The sequence below is a fragment of the Myotis yumanensis genome, unplaced genomic scaffold, assembly GCF_028538775.1.
Source record: "Myotis yumanensis isolate MYYU_CA2020_CCGP unplaced genomic scaffold, mMyoYum1.0.hap1 SCAF_8, whole genome shotgun sequence".
Classification (NCBI taxonomy): domain Eukaryota; kingdom Metazoa; phylum Chordata; class Mammalia; order Chiroptera; family Vespertilionidae; genus Myotis; species Myotis yumanensis.
Window position 1 is genome coordinate 70,814,203 of NW_027223759.1, and position 21,415 is coordinate 70,835,617.

The following is a 21,415-nucleotide window of genomic DNA, read 5'->3' on the forward strand; positions in this document are numbered from 1 at the left end:
TTTTTACTTTCACCCTTTTATTTATAGGCTGGAATCCTGGTCATCCAGAATTCTGTGGAGAGCGGTAGCTTCCATTCCTCTGTAGCTTTTTTCATGTTGCAACTTTGCCCATTTCTCCATATAAAGCTATATATGCTTTAATTTTCTTGTTTATTATATGGGTGCATTTTTTTAAATCTTTTATGATTCTACATTTTTATCACAGTGGTATAGTGGAAGAAATAGAAGCAAAAACACATGTTTACTCCAGTCAAAATTTCTACCTTTTTTTTATTCACAGGGGCTGTTGCTATTCTTATGCACATCTGTGTACAAATAAAAGCATAAGTGAATAGGCTACTCAACTTCACTGTCCTACTCTAGGTGCCATATCTGAATGTCAAGGGAGAGAACACTAAACTTTTTCCATGGGAAGGAGATTAACTAATAGGCTGAAATCAGTGCTTGGTCCATAACCTGGGGCTACTATTCATTCTATGACCCAGGGAAACCTACTTACTCCCTCTTTGCCTCAGTGTTTTTAACCCTAAAATGATTTAATAGTAGTAGTACTTACCTTTGTAGAATTATTATGAAAGTTAAATGAATGAATTACCGATATTGTTTAGAATTGTGCATTGCACGAAATCAGATGCAGGAAGGGATGATTATTGTGACATCTGCATTATTACTGTTCTTGCCATACCTGAAGCTATGCTTTGGTTCAGTCAAAATATCGTGGCATTTAAATGAAAATAATTGTTCCTTGAAGGTAAAGACTATATTGTTTTGTTCGCAGACATAAATAACCTTATTTTCACTTCTAGGTGGAAATTGATTTGATCTCAACTGTCACTTGATTCTTGTTGAAAAGTATAAAATTTATCCAAAAATGTTAAATTAAGAACTTTGTTTTAAATCATTGCATTACCTTAAATTTTTGTTCAGTGTACTCTGCCTGGAGTCTTAGAAAGAGCACAGGTTTTATAGACAGGAAGACAAAATGTGTAAATTTAATTAAGAAAGTTAATGTATATGAAGTGATATATCTTATATTGTTTATCGATGAAAAGAGAAAGATAATAGTTTTCTGACAGGTTTGCTATGACAGTATAAAATAATATAATAATAAATGTGTGATTTCCAGTAAAATGCTAGTATCCTGAAGATCAGGACTGTTTTTTTATCTGTGGGACATTGCAGAGTCTCTGTTACTAAGTGAGCACTCAATACGACTTAACAATATACAGTAATAAAATTTTGGAGAAAGAGGCATAAACTGTGAAAAAAAATTAAAAGAGATTACTATAACTGTAAAGAACCCAGTAATGGAAAGTACTAATGGTTAAAAGCTTACACACTTTAAACAAGTTAAAGAACAATCTTTTTTGTACTTGCTTGGGTATTTTGTTTGAGGAGGAAAATTTAAACACTAAAATGTCACTATGATTTGCATTTTTAAAGGTAAAAGTGATTTTACCGCTTCTCTTAGAAAACAGAGATTGAGACTATAATAAAAGAAAACAGAGAGTATTATAGTTTAATAGCTATTTATTATTAAATAAGATGATTATCTGTTCCATAAAAAACCTTTTCATTTTTATAGATAAGAAACTATGGTGGGCAGACCACAACTTAGCTCAGCTGGGAACCTGCAGCAAAAGAGACGGAAGGAACCCCACTGTCCTGAGAAATAAGACTTCTGGGGTGGTACATATGAAAGTGTACGATAAAGCGGCACAGCAAGGTACGTAGCAATGAAATGAGCTTGCGCCGCCTTTTGAATATATAATGTTCTCTTTTTTTCATATTATTTTCTCAATTCAACAATTGACGGTTCGTATTTTTTCTTTTAACATAAAAAGGGATGAAAGTCTAAATTCTGCTTAATACTAGAGAAGAAATTACTTTCATACAAGGTCTGTAATGAGCTTTCAAAACATTAGCAGAGCTGCCCAGGGATTCATCATGTCGTCAGGTCTTCGAAGCGGGTCTTACTCGGTTTTTTATTACAAAATATAAGATTAAGGGGAAAAAAAAATCCCAGCAAAATATAGGAAATGTACAATTAAGCCCAGAAACGGAATGAACTAGTCGGATTCTAATGGACCAGGTTGACATAAGGATTCCATATCCAAAAGCGCAGCGTTATTGGCTCTAAACATTTTGCTTTTTTTGTTTTTTGCTTGTCCAAATGGTGTGCAGTGAAACGGAGTGAGAGAACTAGCAGATGGTTTACATAGGTGGACTTGTCACATTGCCCAAATGGCACTTAGTCCAGAGATGCCAGCCAGGACAGCCCCACACCTGCTAGTCTTTTCTTAGTTTTTACTCCAAGATCTGTGACATTAGCAGAACTCCCTTCAGAGAAAAAAAAAATATATAGTCACTGTCACGAGAATCGCTATCTTCATGTATCTTTAGTCCTAGGAAACAAGTCAAGAAAATGTATTTTGTATCTAAGGTTGGTAGGCATGTAGACCCAAGCAGAGAAGAGGAGAGGGAAGAATAAGGAACCAAGGGGATCATCAATTTAGTACTCAGGTGACAATCACTGAGGAGGCAGGATTTGTTGGAGATACCAATTGAGAGACAGGCCTGCACATCGAGAGACAAATGAAGACCAGATTCATGGTTGCTTTCCCTGGAAAAAGCATGGGCCAAATTTGGGCATGAAATCATTTTTTTTTCTTTTTACAGGAACAGCAGGAATCATATTTCTTTTTCATAAACTAAAATAAATGAAACATTTTTAAGAGAAAGCCATTGCTGTAAAATACCACCTGAAGTGATTACTGTGTTTGTTCTTTTCATGGTTGAGGAGACACCAGCGCCCAAACTCATCAGCACAAACCTGTATTTGGTTTTGACATTTATTTTGGCCATTGTCTATAATAATGAGCAGCATTGTTTTCACTAGCAATTTCATAATGGAACATTTTCTGTATCAAAATAAACAACTTAACTGGCATTCAAGTCGAGGGGAGTAAATTATTAATTGGGAAAAAGCCACTGGTACTCAATAAAATATCATGACATTTTTGTGGATTTTAATACAATAAATAAGTATAAAACCTTATAGTATCATGATAAACTTCAATTCCTAGTTAATACTTGAGGAGATTATATCTGAAAACACACATTAGAAAATATGAGAGACAGAAAAATAATTTCTAAACAGTTTTTTTAAAATCTATATTCACTTTTTCTAAATGTGAGCAAGTATGTGTTTTGTTTGAATTTGTAAATTAATATATTATATCTAATTTTTCTAGATACAGTTTCAGTAAAGTTTCTAGGAGGAAAATTTTAGTGTAATATTCTTGGCTCATTTTGTTCATGGTAACATGATTTCTCTTGTCTTTTAAGGATTTGATTATATAGATACAGATGGGTATTCTACACCTGTGAGAGTGTTAGCAAACTGACAAGATCCTCTAGGAATTAGAAATTAATGGTATAATATGAGTAAGCTTAAAGTGCAAGGAAAATAGTATTTTTAAAGAATAATATGCTGATAAAAGCATCTGTATTAAAGATAATCCCATTAACAGAATTACAGCAGGTAGCTTAAAAGCTTCATTAATATGAAATATGAACAATTTAGGACTCCTTAAGATGTTAACATTACTACCTCTTTGAATTTCAAAATACAATTAGCTACTTCATTTATCATTTTTGACATAGATCACTGGAGTGCTGAGACTTCTTGGTAGTGAAGTGGAATTTCTAGCTCCCACTGGAGAATTGAGGCATGAGATTTGAACATCAGCATCATTAGAAAATATTAAGCCAAGCTAGTATTTCATACTTGCTAGATAATTATTACCTAAGTTGTCACTTTTAAATATTACTCTAATATTTTCCTGTAACAAATCCATATTTAATCGGCAAAGATACATATTGTTAATAATGACTGATTTCCTTTTCTTTTTTACTTTTCTCTCCTTCACTATCAATTTTTCCTTAGAGATTAAACAAATTGTACATAAAGTGTGTGTTGTTGTACAACATAGTTGTTCACTTGGATTAATTTTATTATTTATAAAAAATAAATATAATACAATATTTATTGCTATTATTCCAACTGTGTTCAAATATGGTGGATCTCCTGATAAGAAATCTCCCAAGTTGAGGGTATTTCATACTTCAAAAATGACAGAACTCATGACAGGTTTGATTGACAATTAAATTCCATCAGACTGTCTTTACTTCAGGAAAGCAGAAATAATGAATTGCATTGGTACTTTGAATTATCTATAGAGCAATTTTGATATATAGCTTTCATCATGCTTTGTAATTCTCACTGGATTTATTTCACTTCATATCAGAGCTTGAACATCCAGTAAATGACATTGCGTGTCTTAGAATAATAAAATTGTTGTAAAAATTGAATATTTAATGAACTTACTAGGTGAGATTGTAAATTACTTAACTTCGCTCTATCGAACTGACACACTGAATCTAGTAAATGCAATGGAACATCTTCATAGAATGCCTACTTGTGATTATCTGACTAATATTTGCCTTTGCCACTACATACAAATATGAGAGTTAATATGCCAGTTAATTAAATGACTACTAGAGGGTGTGCTTTAAACACATTTGGGGAGAATTATGTTTCTAGGAATGGCAAAACTTATTCTCTTGCTTTCAAAAAATTAATCAAATTTATATATACCTTCTTTCTTTCAATGGCATAATCTTGGAGTTGAGTTAATAATATAATTTAACAGCTATTTATTTGAGACATTTGATTAAAGTATTCTTGAAAAGGAAGTACCTGTAGAGTTGTAAATAAAACTTAGAAGTAAAAAAATAAAGATTTTCTGTTTATGTGATCTTAAAATGTTACAAAGGTCTATGACAGTATTCATGACAAATCAATTTTCTTTTGCTGCTCTGTAACTATGAATCTTCTCATATATCTCCCTTTACTTAAAAATTTTTAATGACTATTTTAATTTATTTTCAAATTTATTTTTATTGACATACATTAGGAGTATAACAGTGTATAAGTTTAAGGTGTACAGTATGTTAATTTGGTACATTAGTATATTGCAATATGGTTACCACTGTATCTTTAGCTAACACATCTATCATGTCACCTTTTTGCCTATGTGTGTCTATGTGTGTGTGTGTTGGGAACAATGAATATCTGGTCTTAGCAACACTGAATTGTATTCCAAGTTAAATTGATACTATAAATTGATTATGTTATTATTGTCTATAATCAGTATGCCATATTCTAAATCTCCATTTATCTCTTTGGAAGGGCCGTTTTCAACTGTATTCTGCTCCTTCAAATTATTCAATAGAAAACAACTGCATTTAGAAATCAACCATAGCACAATATTTGTTCAAATTATTGACAGCCCATGATATATATATATTTTAATTTTGTTACTTTCCTTTGTTTCTCACCAATGCAGGCAGCAATTCCTGCCAGCTAAATAATGGTGGATGCTCTCAGCTTTGTTTACCAACCTCTGAAACTACAAGGACTTGCATGTGTACGGTGGGATATTATCTCCAAAAGAACCGCATGTCATGTCAAGGTATACGGTTTTGAAAAATTTTAGTTCTGATTCATTTACTTATCCTTGCAGATATTAGGCAACCAAAATCAGATAAAAATTAGAAAACAATAATATTAGCTTTTTATTAGGACAGTAGTACCCCTAATAAGTACCATATGTAGAATTTCAAATGTATCTACAATATTTTCAGTATCTCTGTTCTGGGGAAACTTTCTAAGTTTTTAGTTATTTTCAGGAATTACAGTTTATTATCACACCTTTAACCAAATCCAGTCAAAGCTACCTGAAACTTGAAAATAGGTAAAAACAAAACAAAAAACAGTGGTTGCTTTGCTACAGTTACAATCTAATTGGGATGTAGTTTATTTGAAAGTAAAAAAAAAAAGAAAAAGTTTATATTTACTTTCTTTCAACTATTTATGAAAAAGTACCAGAGATCATGTAAATTCTCAGCTTTACTTAACTGTGGGAGAAGGCTTCAGAAGAACAGGAAGTGAATAAATATATCTTTTTGCTTTTTATTTCAAGACTCTAGTTCTACTAGTCCCAAAGGGCTTTGGTTCTAGAATAATATTTTTATCCAGTGATTATAACTTACTTTTATTTTTAAAATTTTCATATTTTTATGAGAAATATGTATGTTAATACCAGCATATATTTCATTTTAAATCATATATTTATGTGGCACTCATGTGCAGGCACTGCTCTCATTACCTTAACACATTAATTCATAGAATCCTCATCATAACTTTGTGAAATAGGTTTCTTGTTCCCATTTTTAGAGATGAGGAAACTGAGTCACAGAAAATTAACTAACTTGTCCAAGTCACACAACTCTGCTGTGGTGAAGACATATCTAAACCTAGGAATTTTTGTTTTAGTAAGAAAATCTGTATGCATTAACATTTTCTGGCCTGTTAGAAAAATTCATAAGCTTCATCCTGAAGACTTCTGGTAGTCACCTTACATATGTGTACTCATTTTAGGACATATTTTTGGTACTGAAAAAGCAAAATCTTAGCAAAAGTTGAGCACTTGGTGTGCTTTTAGTTTTAGAGATTTAAGAAGTCTATTCGAAAGGTAACTGATATAGTTATCTACAATCAAAATCTATCAAACAGTAGCAAGGAGATACTCGGGCTTTTGAGAAGAGGGTGAATTTTGGTTGTGAGGCCAGGTATGCTTTCAAGTATCATCTACCTCAGTGTTTATGGTTCCCACATCAGCAGCATCGTCCCTAGCTTTTAGAAATTCACATTCTCAGGCCCCAGGGCTGGAGTCCGGGGATTGGCTTTAACCATTCCTCCAGGAGATGCTGACGTTTCCTCAAGTTCTAGAACAACTAATCCAACTACCTTTTAACTGGTCAGAAATGTAGCATTCAGTGGAAAAAGGGAAGGTGGATTAAAACATTATTTTATGAAAGAAGTTTGGATCATTAAAAATAGTGCTAATGGAAGTGCTCTCCTTCCCAGGCACCCCCTCGCCTTTCCCCTCCCACCCTTTCTTCCCCCACAGGCACACACACACACCTCGTAACCTCTAAGGGACCCCAGGAGGCTTACAACCAGAGCAGCAATGGACATGGGCAGCTCATCCCGGGCAACCCCCCAGACCCTGTCCCCAAGGCCCCCTTTTCTCTGAGTTCTTAGTGAGTCAAAGTAGCCCAGCCTAGGCTCATTTCCCCAGTGTAAACATCCTCTCAAATTAAAAGAAAAATAGTGCTAATGAATGGTTTTGATGTTAACTACTCATTTTGGACTTTTTTTTCTTTTTTTGCTTCCAATTAGGAATAGAGTCATTTCTTATGTACTCCGTCCACGAAGGAATCAGAGGAATACCTCTGGAACCAAGTGACAAAATGGATGCGTTGATGCCTATATCTGGAACCTCTTTTGCTGTGGGAATAGATTTCCATGCAGGTAAATAGCTTTTTATTCATAATTTATATATAATGTTTTCACTTGCTGTATTAATGTTTTCACTTGCTGTATTAAACACGATGGGAATATAACTAGTTCATCTATACTCTGATAATCAAAATGAGGACTAAGATAGCAAATTAGAGATGCATTTTTAAGCCAAACACAAATTGTTCTAAATATGTTTTGCCTGAAAAAAAAGTATAATTCTAAAGTTTAGTATTTGATTTGCAAATGAATTAAAACATCATGATTGACATTTGGTTGCTTCATTTTTATTTCTCTCTTTGTTTTCCACAAATAAGACTTTTACTTTTATCTAATTATAAAAATATATATGTAAAACATTTTATTTTTACATACTTAAAACACAATATTATTAAAATATTTTTAGGATGTGATTAACTTATATTATAATACAGGTGGTAGCAAATGAAATCCAAATAATGAAAACAATTAAAAAATTCTAAGACATTTTAAATTACTTTTCAGTATAGTATGTATCATTTTGAAGTCAGATTTTACCTTACTTTCTTGTTTTAGCAAACAGTAAGAGAAAGCAGATTAGACACTAACATTTTACTGTGGCTAATAAAAAAAATGTATGATTGGGAATTGATGGTAGATACTTTTAAATTTATTGAAATAAACAAGTGTTTTGATGGTAATTGCTAAATTCAGATATTATGAGCATTGAATATGCTTCTCTCATAATATTCAGATTTATTATTTTACAAATGAGAGTTTAAACTTATAAAAACAAATGTCTTCACCTCTCACCCAACAAAATCATATGCTTCCTGAGTTAATATTTTAGTGTTGAAGAAGTATATGCATGTACCATATTTTTCTAAAGTCTTAATTATATCTAATATTAAAAACAAATAGTTCTTTGATTTATAATCTTAAAGAAATCCTTAAGCATTAGCATGTGGGTTCCTAGTAGTAAGCTTATTTTTCCCCAGTTCCAATACATTTTGTTTAATCATGTGTTAATGAAATTATTGGCTACAAATTAATGAATTACTAGGAAACTTCACAAATGGTTCAAAAATGACTTCTCTTAATTAATTTGCTTTGTACTAAATGTTTGGAATCAAATAGAGGCAAACATTCTACTTCTAAAAAGGGCTTTCCCTTAAAAGAAATATGGATAGACATAGCTTATTTTATTGAGTAATATGCTATTTTTTGCCAAAATCACTGTGTGGTTTTTGATCAAATAAGGCTGTTTAATTAAACCTTATTATTCATTAAATCTCACTACCCTGCCATGCATAATCTACTTTGTCTCTTATTTACATGCATTTTATTCTTTAGAATTTTGTTACATAGGATTTAGTAAGCACAAAACTGAGAAAATTTGAACTTCTTGAAAAGATTTATGTATATATGCATATTTTTTTTTACTAAATACACATCATCCTTGTTTTAGCTGCTATCACTTATTTGTTCTTTTAAAGAATCTGTAATGATTTTTGAAAGTATTGGAAACATTTCCGTGAGGTACGAATATTAAAATAAGGCATTTGATCTAACTGTCCTGATTAGATCATCAGTAAATTTCTTGTTTCTTAAGGGTAAACTGATTATTTGTATAAGCTGATTTCACTCTTCAAGATTTTATGTTGACTCTGAATGGTTAAGTTTCATATAATGTGCTATGATACAGGATCCTTTTATTTGCATTAAATAGTTCTCTCCCTGTTTCTAAATTCCCAATAATTACTAATATCATAATAAATTATTTTAATTTAAGGTAGGTTTTCTTTTTTAAATTTAAATTTACTAGGGTAACATTAGTTAATTACATGATATGTTTCAGGTGTACAATTGTATAATACAACCTCTGTATATTGCGTGTGTTCTCACCACCAAAAGCCCAGGTTCCTTCTTTCAGCATATATATGGTCCCCTTTATTTTCTCCATCCTCTTATTACCTACCTCCCTTTTCCTCTGGTAAACACCATACTATTTTCTATGTCAGTGAGTTTGTTAGTTCATTTGTTGCTTTCTGTTTTAAATCCCACATATGAATGAAATCACATGGTTCTTGTCCTTTTCTATTGGACTTATTTAACTTAGCATGATACTCTCAAGATCTATCCATATTTTCACTTATAATATTTCATTATTTTTTTATGGCTGAGCAGTATTTCATTGTGTATATGTACCACATCTTAAATTATCCAGTCATCCATCGAAGGACACTCAGGTTGCTTCCATGTCTTGGCTATTGTGAATAATGCTGCATTAAACATAGGGGTACATATACCTTTATGAATAAATGTGTCCAAATGTTTTGAGTAGGTACCAAGAACAGGGGTTGTTGGCCTATATGACAGCTCCATTCTTAATTTTTTTTTAGGAACCTCTACACTGTTTTCCATAGAAGCTGTACCAATTTACATTTCCATCAGCAATGTATAAGGATTCCCTTTCCTTCATATCCTCTCCAACACTTGTTATTTTTGTCTTATTGATAATAGCTATTCTGATAGGTGTGAGGGTATATCTCTTTTTCATTTTATTTGCATTTCTCTGATGATAAGTGAAGTTGAGCATCTTTTCTTGTTCCTGTTGGCCATCTGTATGTCTTCCCAATGGATTATTTTTTTTCCAAAGAAACAGAGAAAATAATCCTCAAATTTGTATGTATAGCCAAAGCAATCCTGGAAAAAAAAGAACAAAGCTGGAAGTGTTACACTCCCCTTACTTCAAATTATGCTATGGAGTTACAATAATAAAAACAGTAAGATATTGGCAGAAACATAAATGCATAGATCAATGGAACAGAATTGAGAGCTTAGAAATAAACCCATCCTTATAGAGGCAACTAATTTTTCACAAAGGAGTAAAAAACATACAATGGAGAAAGGAAAGCCTCTTCAACAAATGGTGTCAATGTAGTTTTTCATTAGAAATATTACCAGTTATTATTTAAGACTTTATGTTCTTCATTTTATGCCCATCATATTTTAAAATTTCATTTCTAGAGAGAAATTATTTTTTAAAAAACTCTGTTCTTCTAAATATAAAATTATATAAGCATATAAAATTAGAAGTCATATAAAATTAGAATGTTCAAGAAAAAGTAAAATTCCCTAGTGAAATTAACTTAGTAATAATGTTAATGAATAGTCTGTAGAGCAGATATTTAAGGAAGGATTAAGCAAAATTACCAGCTTTTGAAGTCATTAAATGTAAACCTAAGAGGCTAGCAGACAGTGTGCTTAGACAATGAACCAACTAAATCAGCGGTTCTCAATCTGTGGGTCGCGACTTCTTTGGGGGTCGAACGACCCTTTCACAGGGGTCACCTAAGACCATCAGAAAACACATATATAATTATATATTGTTTTGTGATTAATAACTACGCTTTAATTATGTTCAATTTGTAACAATGGAATTGGGGGTCACCACACATGAGGAACTGTATTAAAGGGTCGCAGCGTTAGGAAGCTTGAGAACCACTGAACTAGATGATGATGATGATGATGATGATGATGATGATGATGGAGATATCAAGAGTTTTCAACAACTTTACATACATTTGTACTTCCATCTCCCTTACAGTCTAATCCTTTACTAATTGTGTCTCAAGAAAACATATTAGAATCAAAATAAGTATCAGCAACTTGATTTATAATATTATTATAGAGTATAGACAATATACAAGCTCTGAAACTTTGTAGAATGAAGTTGCTTCAGGGAGGAAGGAAGGAAGGAAAATGACTGGATTGCTCCTGAGAGAGATGGAAAAACAAATTTTGGTTTGTAAACCTCAATTTTATTTTACTTTTTTTAACCAGGAGCTTTATGGTTTACCTGATTATATGTTCCCTCTCTATTTTGCAGACATCTTATTTCCTTTTCTTTCTTTAAGGACATTTATCTCAGGGACGTAATCTCTACTTATGATTAATCAAATATAATGATGACAAATTGAAAGGGCACAGTTGGCCCTTATTCTAATCATAATGAGGACATGGCGAGAAAGAGGATCACTTATTAAGTATAACTATCATAACTTATGTAATACTGTTTCTTTACCACATTTTCCAAGGAGGGAGAAATATATTGTTAAAACCTGTGCATTTCAGGAGGACAAACAAACCTGAACCTTGCTGGGTTTTGGTCCTAATGAGTCAAAGTATTCTGCAGTAAAAGGATTTCACACACCAGATGAAGCAATTCTAGGTACTATCCACAGCAAAAAGAAGACCCTGTGGCTAGATTTAAAATGTTCAAAGCATTCTGATCACTTCACTGGAAAAGTCCTATTCCACTGGAAAAACAAACTAAGCTTTGAAAATCCTTGCCTGCTTGCTGATAGTCTTCCTGATGAATTATTACTGTGTTTGATACTTTAAACAATATCCTTTCCTGAGGAGGAAAGCCTTAAAACAAAGCCCATTGCTTTGGTTAGTGATGTGATCTTCAGGAAGTAATGCTTTATTCAGTTCTCCCACCCCCCACCTTGGGGGTATTTATGACTTTTCATAATAATTATGTAATAGAGGAAATTCCCCTTAGAGAATGTTATTTATCTAATATTTTCAAGCTTATATTATTTTCCATCTTTTATTTCTATTGTTCAAATATGAGTTAGCCAACTCTGTTAACGAATATTACTTTCTGCTACCTTTAGGATATAACAGCTCAATTGCTGTGGAGGATAAAGGTAACAAGGAATGTTTCTGTGGTAATGCATAAGTGATTGATCTATAGGGATTTTTAAAATTGTATCCAAAGATCTTTATTTGAATGTCATTCCTTGGCACTCACTATGGGGAAATCGTCTAATGCCTTTTACACCATCTAGCTAGTGATCCAGCTATTACGAAATGAAAACACTGAAGTAACATGTAATACTATATCTGTGAAAACCCATGAAATGTACATCATGGAGAGTAAACTCAAAACTATAGATCCTAATCTAAACCTATGTATATGTCAATGTAGGCTCATCATTTACAGCAAATATACCAGTCTGATGTGAGGTGTTGATAGTAGAGGAAGCAGTGAGTGCTGGAGAGGAAAGGTTGTATGGGAACTCTGTTCAATTTTGCTATGAATCTAAAACTACTCTAAAAAATAACATCTATTAAAATAATCACTGAAGGAGACTATGTGACAAAATATCTTTGCCGTATTGTCAGAGTAGAATGTCAGCTATTTACATGAAAGACTATCTTCTTAATAGTCCCACAACCTTTACATATAGCTCTGAATGTTAGAACTAGAAGGGACATTTGATAACATCAAGCAGCATCCCTTCATGTTACAGATAAGGAAACTGGAGCCCAAAGTGATCAAGGGGGCTGTGTAAAAATGGAGTACTCTACTTCTAATTCTCTACACTATGCCATCTTCCATTTGTAAGCAATGGAACAAATTTTATTTATTTATTTACTAGAGGCCCGGTGCACAAAAATTTGTGCACTGGGGTGGGAGGGGGGGTGGGAGGGGTGGTCCCCCAGCCCAGCCTGTGCCCTCTCGCAGTCTGGGACCCCTCGGGAAATAACAATCTGCTGACTTAGGCCTGCTCCCGGATGGCAGAGGGCATGCCCAATTCCTAGGTGCAGCCCCTGGTCAGGCTCAGAGCAGGGCCAATTGGGGAGTTGGGGCGCCGCCCCCTGGCATGCACAGAGCAGGGCAGATCGGGAGGTTGCAATTCCACCCTCAGTCACGCTCAGGGTAGGGCCGATTTGGGGGTTGGGGCACCGCTCCTTGTCACACACAGAGCAGGGTCGATGGGGAGGTTGCGGCACCACCCCCTGTCACGCACAGAGCAGGGCCGATCAGGGGGTTGGGGTGCTGCCCCCTGTCACACACAGAGCAGGGCCCATTAGGGGGGTTGGGGCTCCCTAACCTGTCACACACAGAGCAGGGTCAATCAGGGGGTTGGGGAGCTCCCCCCTGTCATGCACAGAGTAGGGCCGATAGGGGAGTTGGGGCACTGCCCCCTGTCACAGACAGAGCAGGGTGGATCAGGGGGTTGGGGCGCTGCCCCCCTGTCACTCACAGAGCAGGGCCCATCAGGGGGGTTGGGGCTACGTACCCTGTCACAGACAGAGCAGGGTCGATCAGGGGTTTGGGGAGCTCCCCCCTATCATGCACAGAGCAGGGCCCATCAGGGAGTTGAGGAGCTCCCCCCTGTCATGCACAGAGTAGGGCCGATAGGGGAGTTGGGGCACCGCCCCCTGTCACACACAGAGCAAGACAAATCAGGGAGTTGGGGCGCTGCACCCTGTCACACTCAGGGCAGGGCCAATGGGGAGGTTATGGCTCTCCCCCGTCATACACAGAGCAAGGCCTGTGGAGGGGGGTTGGGGCACCGCCCTCTATCACCCACAGAGTAGGGCCGATCAGGGGGTTGGGGCACCGCCACTGTCACACTCAGGGCAGGGCCAATGGAGAGGTTATGGCTCTACCCTGTCACACACAGAGCAGGGCCCGTGGGGGGAGGGGGGCTTGGGGCGCGGCACCCTGTCACACACAGAGCTGCAGGGTGATCAGGGGGTTGGGGAGCTCCCCCCTATCAGGCACAGAGCAGGGCTGATCAGGGGGTTGGGGCGCCTTCCCCTTTCACACACAGAGCCTCAGGGCGATCTGGGGGTTTGGGCACTGCCCCCTGTCACTCTGATCCCGGTGCCAGGAGGCATATTACCTTTTTACTGTATAGGATAGAGGCCTGGTGCACGGGTGGAGGCTGGCTGGTTTGCCCTGAAGGGTGTCCTGGATCAGGGTGGGGGTCCCCACTGGGGTTCCTGGCCAGTCTGGCTGAGGGGCTGAGGGCTGTTTTCTTGCTGGCGGGTGACTGAAGCTCCCAACTGCTCCTTTTTTTCTTTTTTTTTATTCTGGGCCAGCTTTAGCTCTGAGGCCTCGCTGCTGAAAACATTGATACAATGTTGCAGTCCGGTTGGCTGAAGCCTGACTGACTGAAAGCCAGTTTCTGGGGTTTTGTTTAGCTCCTATATTTGCAACATAGTTGCTTAGAGTTGCAGCTGAGAGGCCGGCAAGTCAGGCTCGAACGTTGGAGTCCGCAGTCACTGGAGCAAGCAAGCCTCCCTGTTCACTTCCAGCTTCCTGGCTGCAGGCCGTCATCTTGGCTGACAGTTAATTTGCATAAGGATATGCTGATTAGCCAATGGGAAGGGTAGCGGTCGTACGCTAATTACCGTGTTTCTCTTTTATTAGTGTAGATTGTTCCTCTGACCTGAGGAAATGACATTGTATTTCTGCAAATTTTGGCTGGTAAATCATGTTTTATTTTGATTTATATACTGAATCCTGTGGCCTTAAAACCCATTTAATAATTGAAGCAGGTGACACTCAAGTCAGAGTCTCTTTTTTTCTATGCCTAGAGGCGGAAAAAACAGCCATTTGTAAAAATTTTCTAGTAATCCCTTTGTCATCAACCAAGGCCTTAGAAGAATTATAGAAAGAAGTCTTTTTATGTCAGTAACAGTAATAGCTTAAGAAATATAATACTGTTGCTTTGGGACATTCTTTCAATCTTATAAAAATTAGTCCCTTGGTTACAAAGTGCATTTCAAGGGCTGGTTCAATTTCTTCCTGTTCTTGGGACAGTGAACCAATACTTGGTGTTGTCATGTCAAACTTGCTTCAAGACTGTAGTTTCAGATCATGTGAACAATCTGTATGTGTTTATAGATGGTCATATCCAGTAAATCTTTTAAGATGTGAAATACTAACAACCACTAGAACAAAACAATTTTTTAACATTTTTTGGGAGACAAATATCATAAATATATGCAAAATAAGGCATTATAGTTTAAGATATTTCCTTATTGGAAATATCTCACAAATCTTTTCTGGACCCCCAAACCTAAAAAAAACAAAATAAGACAAAAAATAACCAATGTTCTCTTAGGCATCTGGATTCTTCAATAGGTAACTCAAAACCAAAAGCCCCAGAAGATTCACATTAATGGCCTTTTAAGATTAAAGTCTTGGTCAACTTATTTGGGACATACATTCTTTTCTCTGTTATTGAGACAATGACAGTCGGGCTTCAGCCAACCGGACTGCAACATTGTATCATTTAAGCAAGTCTCGTGAAACTTCTTTCTTAAGAAGTTAGCTCTCATCGTGAAATTGAAAAGTCTCAGCACCTGCTTTAGACTAATTTACATGGAACACATCCAAGTTGCATTTAGGTCCCTTTCTTTTCCCCTTTCTGGAGTCACTCTCTGCTGCTATATTTTTTTAGCTGCCCAGGAGTCTCTTTAGTAGAGCTACATTCACAATCTGATACTCTATTTCTACTCTTTTCTTTTTCAAAACTCCTTTAACAAAAACCCTAATCTCAAAAATATTAATTATACTACTTCACAGTAAGTTATTAGTAGTTGCTAAGAGATAGGCAAGTTATTTTACTAAGTGTGTTTGAGCAAAGCACAGTACATTAATCCAACATGATAAATCCAACTAAAGCATCACTAAAGATATCTGAAGAACATAGTTTAGGGATAGTTTAACCTTTTGGATGTTTTACAAATTACATTGTACTCTATGTCTTATACAATAGATTGACACCTGTTTGTTTCTAGAAACTTAACTGTTAATATCTTGACTTGTTAAGTGATAATGAAGAGGTCTTCTTTACCTAAGTTAGGGCAGTGATGGCGAACCTTTTGAGCTCGGCGTGTCAGCATTTTGAAAAACCCTAACTTAACTCTGGTGCCGTGTCACATATAGAAATTTTTTGATATTTACAACCATAGTAAAACAAAGATTTATATTTTTGATATTTATTTTATATATTTAAATGCCATTTATCAAAGAAAAATCAACCAAAAAAATGAGTGTCATAGGTTCGCCATCACTGCCTTAGGTACATTGATGCTCTTAGTATTAAGTGTAACTTTAACATTGGAAAAGTGTATTTTCTCCATTTTAAGAAAACCAAGGATCTATTAGTCTATTTTTCTGTTTGAAGAGCTTTCTTAAAAAACCATACATAGCTATGATTCAGCTTCTAAGATTGGTGGTCATTTGTTTTTAATCAAGCAGACAATTTTCTAGTTAATAGAGAAAAATAAGAGTAATTGATTTTTGGACTGGTCATAAGCAATAGATATTTAATTCCTTTTTATCTTTGGCCTTATTCTTATCTAGATGTAGAAGTAGTAAGTAGATCCTTTTGGGGACTTGGAAAGTGGACTAATTATTTCTAAGAATTCTTTAGAATATTTAGAACAGGGCTGAAGTAGAAAGCCTAGAAATTGGACTAATTTTCTACAAGTGCGTTAAGAAAACAGGGTTTGGAAGAGGAAGAAATTAAAATAACATAATCAAAAATATATATTTTTAAATTTTAAATATGCTTTTATTGATGAGAGAGAGAGAGAGAGAGAGAGAGAGAGAGAGAAACATTGATCTGCTGCCTCCTGCCTGACCCCTACTGGGGATCAAGCCCACAACTAGGGCATGTCCCTGATCAGGACCAGGAATTGAACTGGCAACCTTTGGTGCATGGGATGGAGCTCAATGAACTGAGCCACACTGGCCAGGGCCATCAAAAAATCTAAATATTTATTGAGCACTTGCTACATTATAGGAATAACATTTGAAAGATTGTATATATTTATGCAATTTAATTCATCAAAATCATCTCTTGAGGAAGGTGACATTATTTTAGTAATGAAAAAAACTGGGTTTTGGAATGAGATACATATGCCAAAGAAAGATGGTAGCTTTAGGATGCCCAAATTAAATTCTGTATTCAGAAATTACATTTGGGTTGTTGAGATTGACATAAGTCATGAGTTGAACAATCAGTAGTGGAGTAATCAACATGAGACCCTTAATAATTTCATAATGAAAATTTTAATAATATTGTAATTATGATGGGTAAAATATGTAGGCAATATGAGGTCTCAGGGTTTGGAGGAATGGTGATTTAAGTGTAGGATTATCCCTGCTAAGCTTAGGTGCAAAGGTTAATAGTACAGTTTCATCTGAAAGAAGAATGAGAGAGATGATCATTATCATCATCAGTGAAAGGAGGAAGAGAATGAGGAGGAAAAAATCATTTATTCCACTGTTTGTATTATTTATTGCTGTATAATGAAACTACCAAGATTTAGCAACTTTAATCAACAAATAGAAATTATCTTAGAGCTTCTATGGGTCAGCTTACATGCCTCATAAGGTTGCAATCAAGGTACTAACCATACTTATGGTTTCATCAGAAGGCTCAACTAGGGAGGATCCATTTCCAACTGTTGTCTAGATTCAGTTCCCCATGGGCTGTTCAACAGGGAGTCATAGCTCCTCACTGGCTATTGACCTCAGTTTCTTGTCATGTGAGCCTCTCTATAATAGAATTCACAGCATGACTGTCAGCTTCCCTTAGAGCTAATGAACAATGGAGTTGGAGGACAGACACAAACCAGGAGCCAGGCCTTTGCATCCCCATCCAGAAGTGTCATGCCATCACCTTTGGCATATTCTGTTTATTAGAAGCTAGGTCTAGCCCAGCCGTGGGCCGGATCTGGCCCGTTTGAAATGAATAAAACTAAAAAAAAAAAAGACCGTACCCTTTTATGTAATGATGTTTACTTTGAATTTATATTAGTTCACACAAACACTCCATCCATGCTTTTGTTCCGGCCCTCCGGTCCAGTTTCAGAACCCATTGTGGCCCTCAAGTCAAAAAGTTTACCTACCCCTGGCTCTAGCCCGTTCTCAAAGGGAAGTGATCATTAGAGTCTGATCTAAATATCAGGTAGTAGGGATCATTAGTGGCCACATTCGAGGCTGTTTATCACAATATTATTGATGTTTTGTCCATATTATCCCCATATATAACTTTGTAAGAGGCAAATCTTGATGATTCATTTGGGTTACCAATGATGCTCCTGTATGAGAACTTCTGTATTCTGGCTTAAACCAAGTGAGGATGAATTATTGTGAAACACTAGGATAATGGTCTTGACCCCATTTTGCCTCCAATAACCAGTATGCCTTGAATACCTGGTGAAATCCTCTGGGCAGAAAAAAAAAAAGTTGATGCTTAAATTATCTGCCTAATGCTTTGAAGATGGAATGGGACAAAGCCAGACTTTTAATTTATAAATACTCCTCAAACTCTAGTTTTATTTACGCCACTATGTTAGAGTAAGACAAAAGTGATGAAAGATTCCAAGAATGAAAGAATGTTCTGCCACAACAACACAAAATATGTTATATAAGGCGAAAGCTCAGAGATATCTGACCACTAGTGTGGGGTTTATAAAGCCAGGCTTGGGAGGAGTGATAGTTGATAGTCCTAGGTCTAAGTACCAATTTAGTAGAATTTTGGCAGTGGTTCTTAACTGGGGATGATTGTGTACTCCAGATTATATTTGTCAATTTCTGGAAACATTTCTGGCTGCTGTGATTGAAAGGGTGCTACCGGCATCTATTGAGTAGAGGCTAAAAAATGCACATAACATTTTCCCACAAGGAATTTACCCATCCCCAAATACTAACAGTGCCGAGAATGAGAAACCTACAGCAGGGCAAATCTAACATGCGTTTTCAATGATTTTGAAGTGTATCGCTGGTTTAGCAGCACTTATCTCAGTAATAGCAGACCCCTGTTAACTTTTTCATCTCATTCATTAGTACCTAGCTTTTCATGGCATGAATTTACCAAATTGATTTTGGCCATCCATCTAGAAAAGTCCTTTAGCAAAAGCCAGCAACTCCCTCTACCCAGCATTTACAATTTTTTTTTTTTTTACCAGTATCAGAAAGAAGTCTTCGTGTAATATTAATGCTAAATCTTCTACTGACAACTCTCTGGCACCAAAGGTCTTTAAGAAAAGCTCTTTAAAGAAATTGCCTGTACTTATCTAGAATTCCCCAGGGGATACAAAAATGTGTAAACACCAGAATTATCGTGTACTTATTTTCTTTTTCATCACCAATGCAGCCTGACTGTTGACTAATGTTAACTCTGCTTAGAATGAGTTCTAGTATTGCATCAAGTGTCCCTGTTCGAGTTTTGTGGCCAGAAAGAGAGCTCCAAAGTACTTAGCACCACTTCGCAGTTATCTGTGTCCACTGTGGTGCACAAGAGCACTTATGCAGATCTTCTAAGGACAGCATGTCCTTAGAATTGTGTTTAAAAACAAAACAGAACTCATTTATTTAGTCTAAAATTGTACTTGTTTTATTATTAAATTTTACTGAGGCTTAAATAAGAGGCCCTAGATATAAACTAAGTAGAAAAAAACTCAGATGGAAGCAGAAATGGTACTTGATTGTCAGTGTATTAGATATTAGAATAGATTACTTAAGGGGTGTGACTCTCTGGCACTGGAGTGTTTTAAAGAGTTAAACCACCTCTTTGAATAAGGAATTCTCTGGGTCTCTTCCAGTTTTTTCACTATTCAACTTCCACTATTAACAGCTTAAACGGTAACAACCTACCGGCTATTTTTTTTTTTTTTAACACCATCTATTTTCTTGGTCAACAGCCATTAAAACCTATGTGAACAGAATCAGAATTTAAGGTACGTAGTTTGAACACAGAAAGTAGATGGTATTGTAGAATCTATTCTTTTCTTCAGGGGAAAAGTAAATATTCACAGAAGAGAACATAATTATGTTACTGCTTTCTTTACAAATTAAATTTAAAGATACTAAAAAGAATTGATGATTCCACAGTAATTCAATGATCTAATCATATATAAAAAGTAATTTTCTAAATCCTGAGTAAAATGATTTAAAAGTTCTATTTTGTCACCCAAACATATTAAGAAGAGTAGGAAAATGTGCTAAGATTTATTGGTGATTCTTATCAATAACCTTATTTAAAATGTGACTATAGCTTTATGATTGTTTCCATTTAATGTTTTCCTTTCATGCTATTTTAGTGATGAAACAACTGAGGTCACTTGGCTCATATTTGAATTTATAGGTACTTTTAATAAAAGATAACAATGAGTATATTTCCATGCTCAATTATTTTCAATGTTTATCTAAAGACACATTAATTCAAAATAGAAATGAATAAATGAAAAAATAGGTATCTAGCAATTCAATTATCATTAAATGTTGTTAAAATTACATTGTGGAGTAATAGCCATTGGTTCACCAATCATTTATTGATGATAGATCTCAATTTATAATTAAATATTTTTATTTATTAAAAATTTATTATTTATTAAAATTATACATTATAGAAAACTTGGAAAATTAGGAAATGTGAAACAAAATTGAAATAAAAATCACTAATACTACTAGTACACAGCCAGCAGCTATTAATATGTTGACATATTAATAATATTCATGCTATTTTTAAATATGTAAATAATATCATTATTGATAAAAATGTGTCTTGCTTCTATTGCTTACCATTCTAACAAAACACTTTCTATGTTATGATTAACAAATTTTAAATACTATTTTTAATAGGAGTATATTATTCTACCATGTGGCTTATCATAAATATTTTAACCTTTCCAATATTTTTGAAGATTTTGGTTGTTTCCAATTTTGGGCTAAAAATCTTTTTCATCATTTGTGATAATTTATTAAAATAGAATTTCCTTTTTTTAAACTAACAACCTCTTTGAGATATAACTTCCATCTAATAGAATTCACATACTTAAAATATAGAAGTCAGTGGTTTGGGATATATTAACAGAGTTGAGCAACCAACACCAATATCTAATTTTAGAACATTTTCAGTTCTAGGGAAACTTCATATCCACTAAAGCTTCTCATATTTCTTCTAATTTCCTGGCCCTAAGATAACCAATTATATACTTCCTGTCTCTATAGATTTGCCTATTCTGGACATTTCATATAAATGAAATCATGTAATATGTGGTACTTTGTGATTGACTTCTTTTATCTAGCATAATGTTCATCCATGTTGTAGCGTATATCAATACTTCTTTACTTTTTGCCAGATAACATGGCATTGTATGGACATATGACATTTTATT

General features: G+C 35.1%; 1 protein-coding gene across 1 annotated transcript in view; it reads left to right on the forward strand.

Annotated features, from left to right (window-relative positions):
* The window catches only part of LRP1B (LDL receptor related protein 1B), a 1,706,338-nt gene that overhangs the window by 1,223,497 nt on the left and 461,426 nt on the right, over window positions 1-21,415 (forward strand). Inside the window, exons 33-35 of the mRNA XM_070423500.1 lie at window positions 1,586-1,726; window positions 5,412-5,537; window positions 7,310-7,441. Coding sequence (XP_070279601.1) covers window positions 1,586-1,726; window positions 5,412-5,537; window positions 7,310-7,441 — 399 coding nt within the window. The remainder of the gene's footprint in view (window positions 1-1,585; window positions 1,727-5,411; window positions 5,538-7,309; window positions 7,442-21,415) is intronic.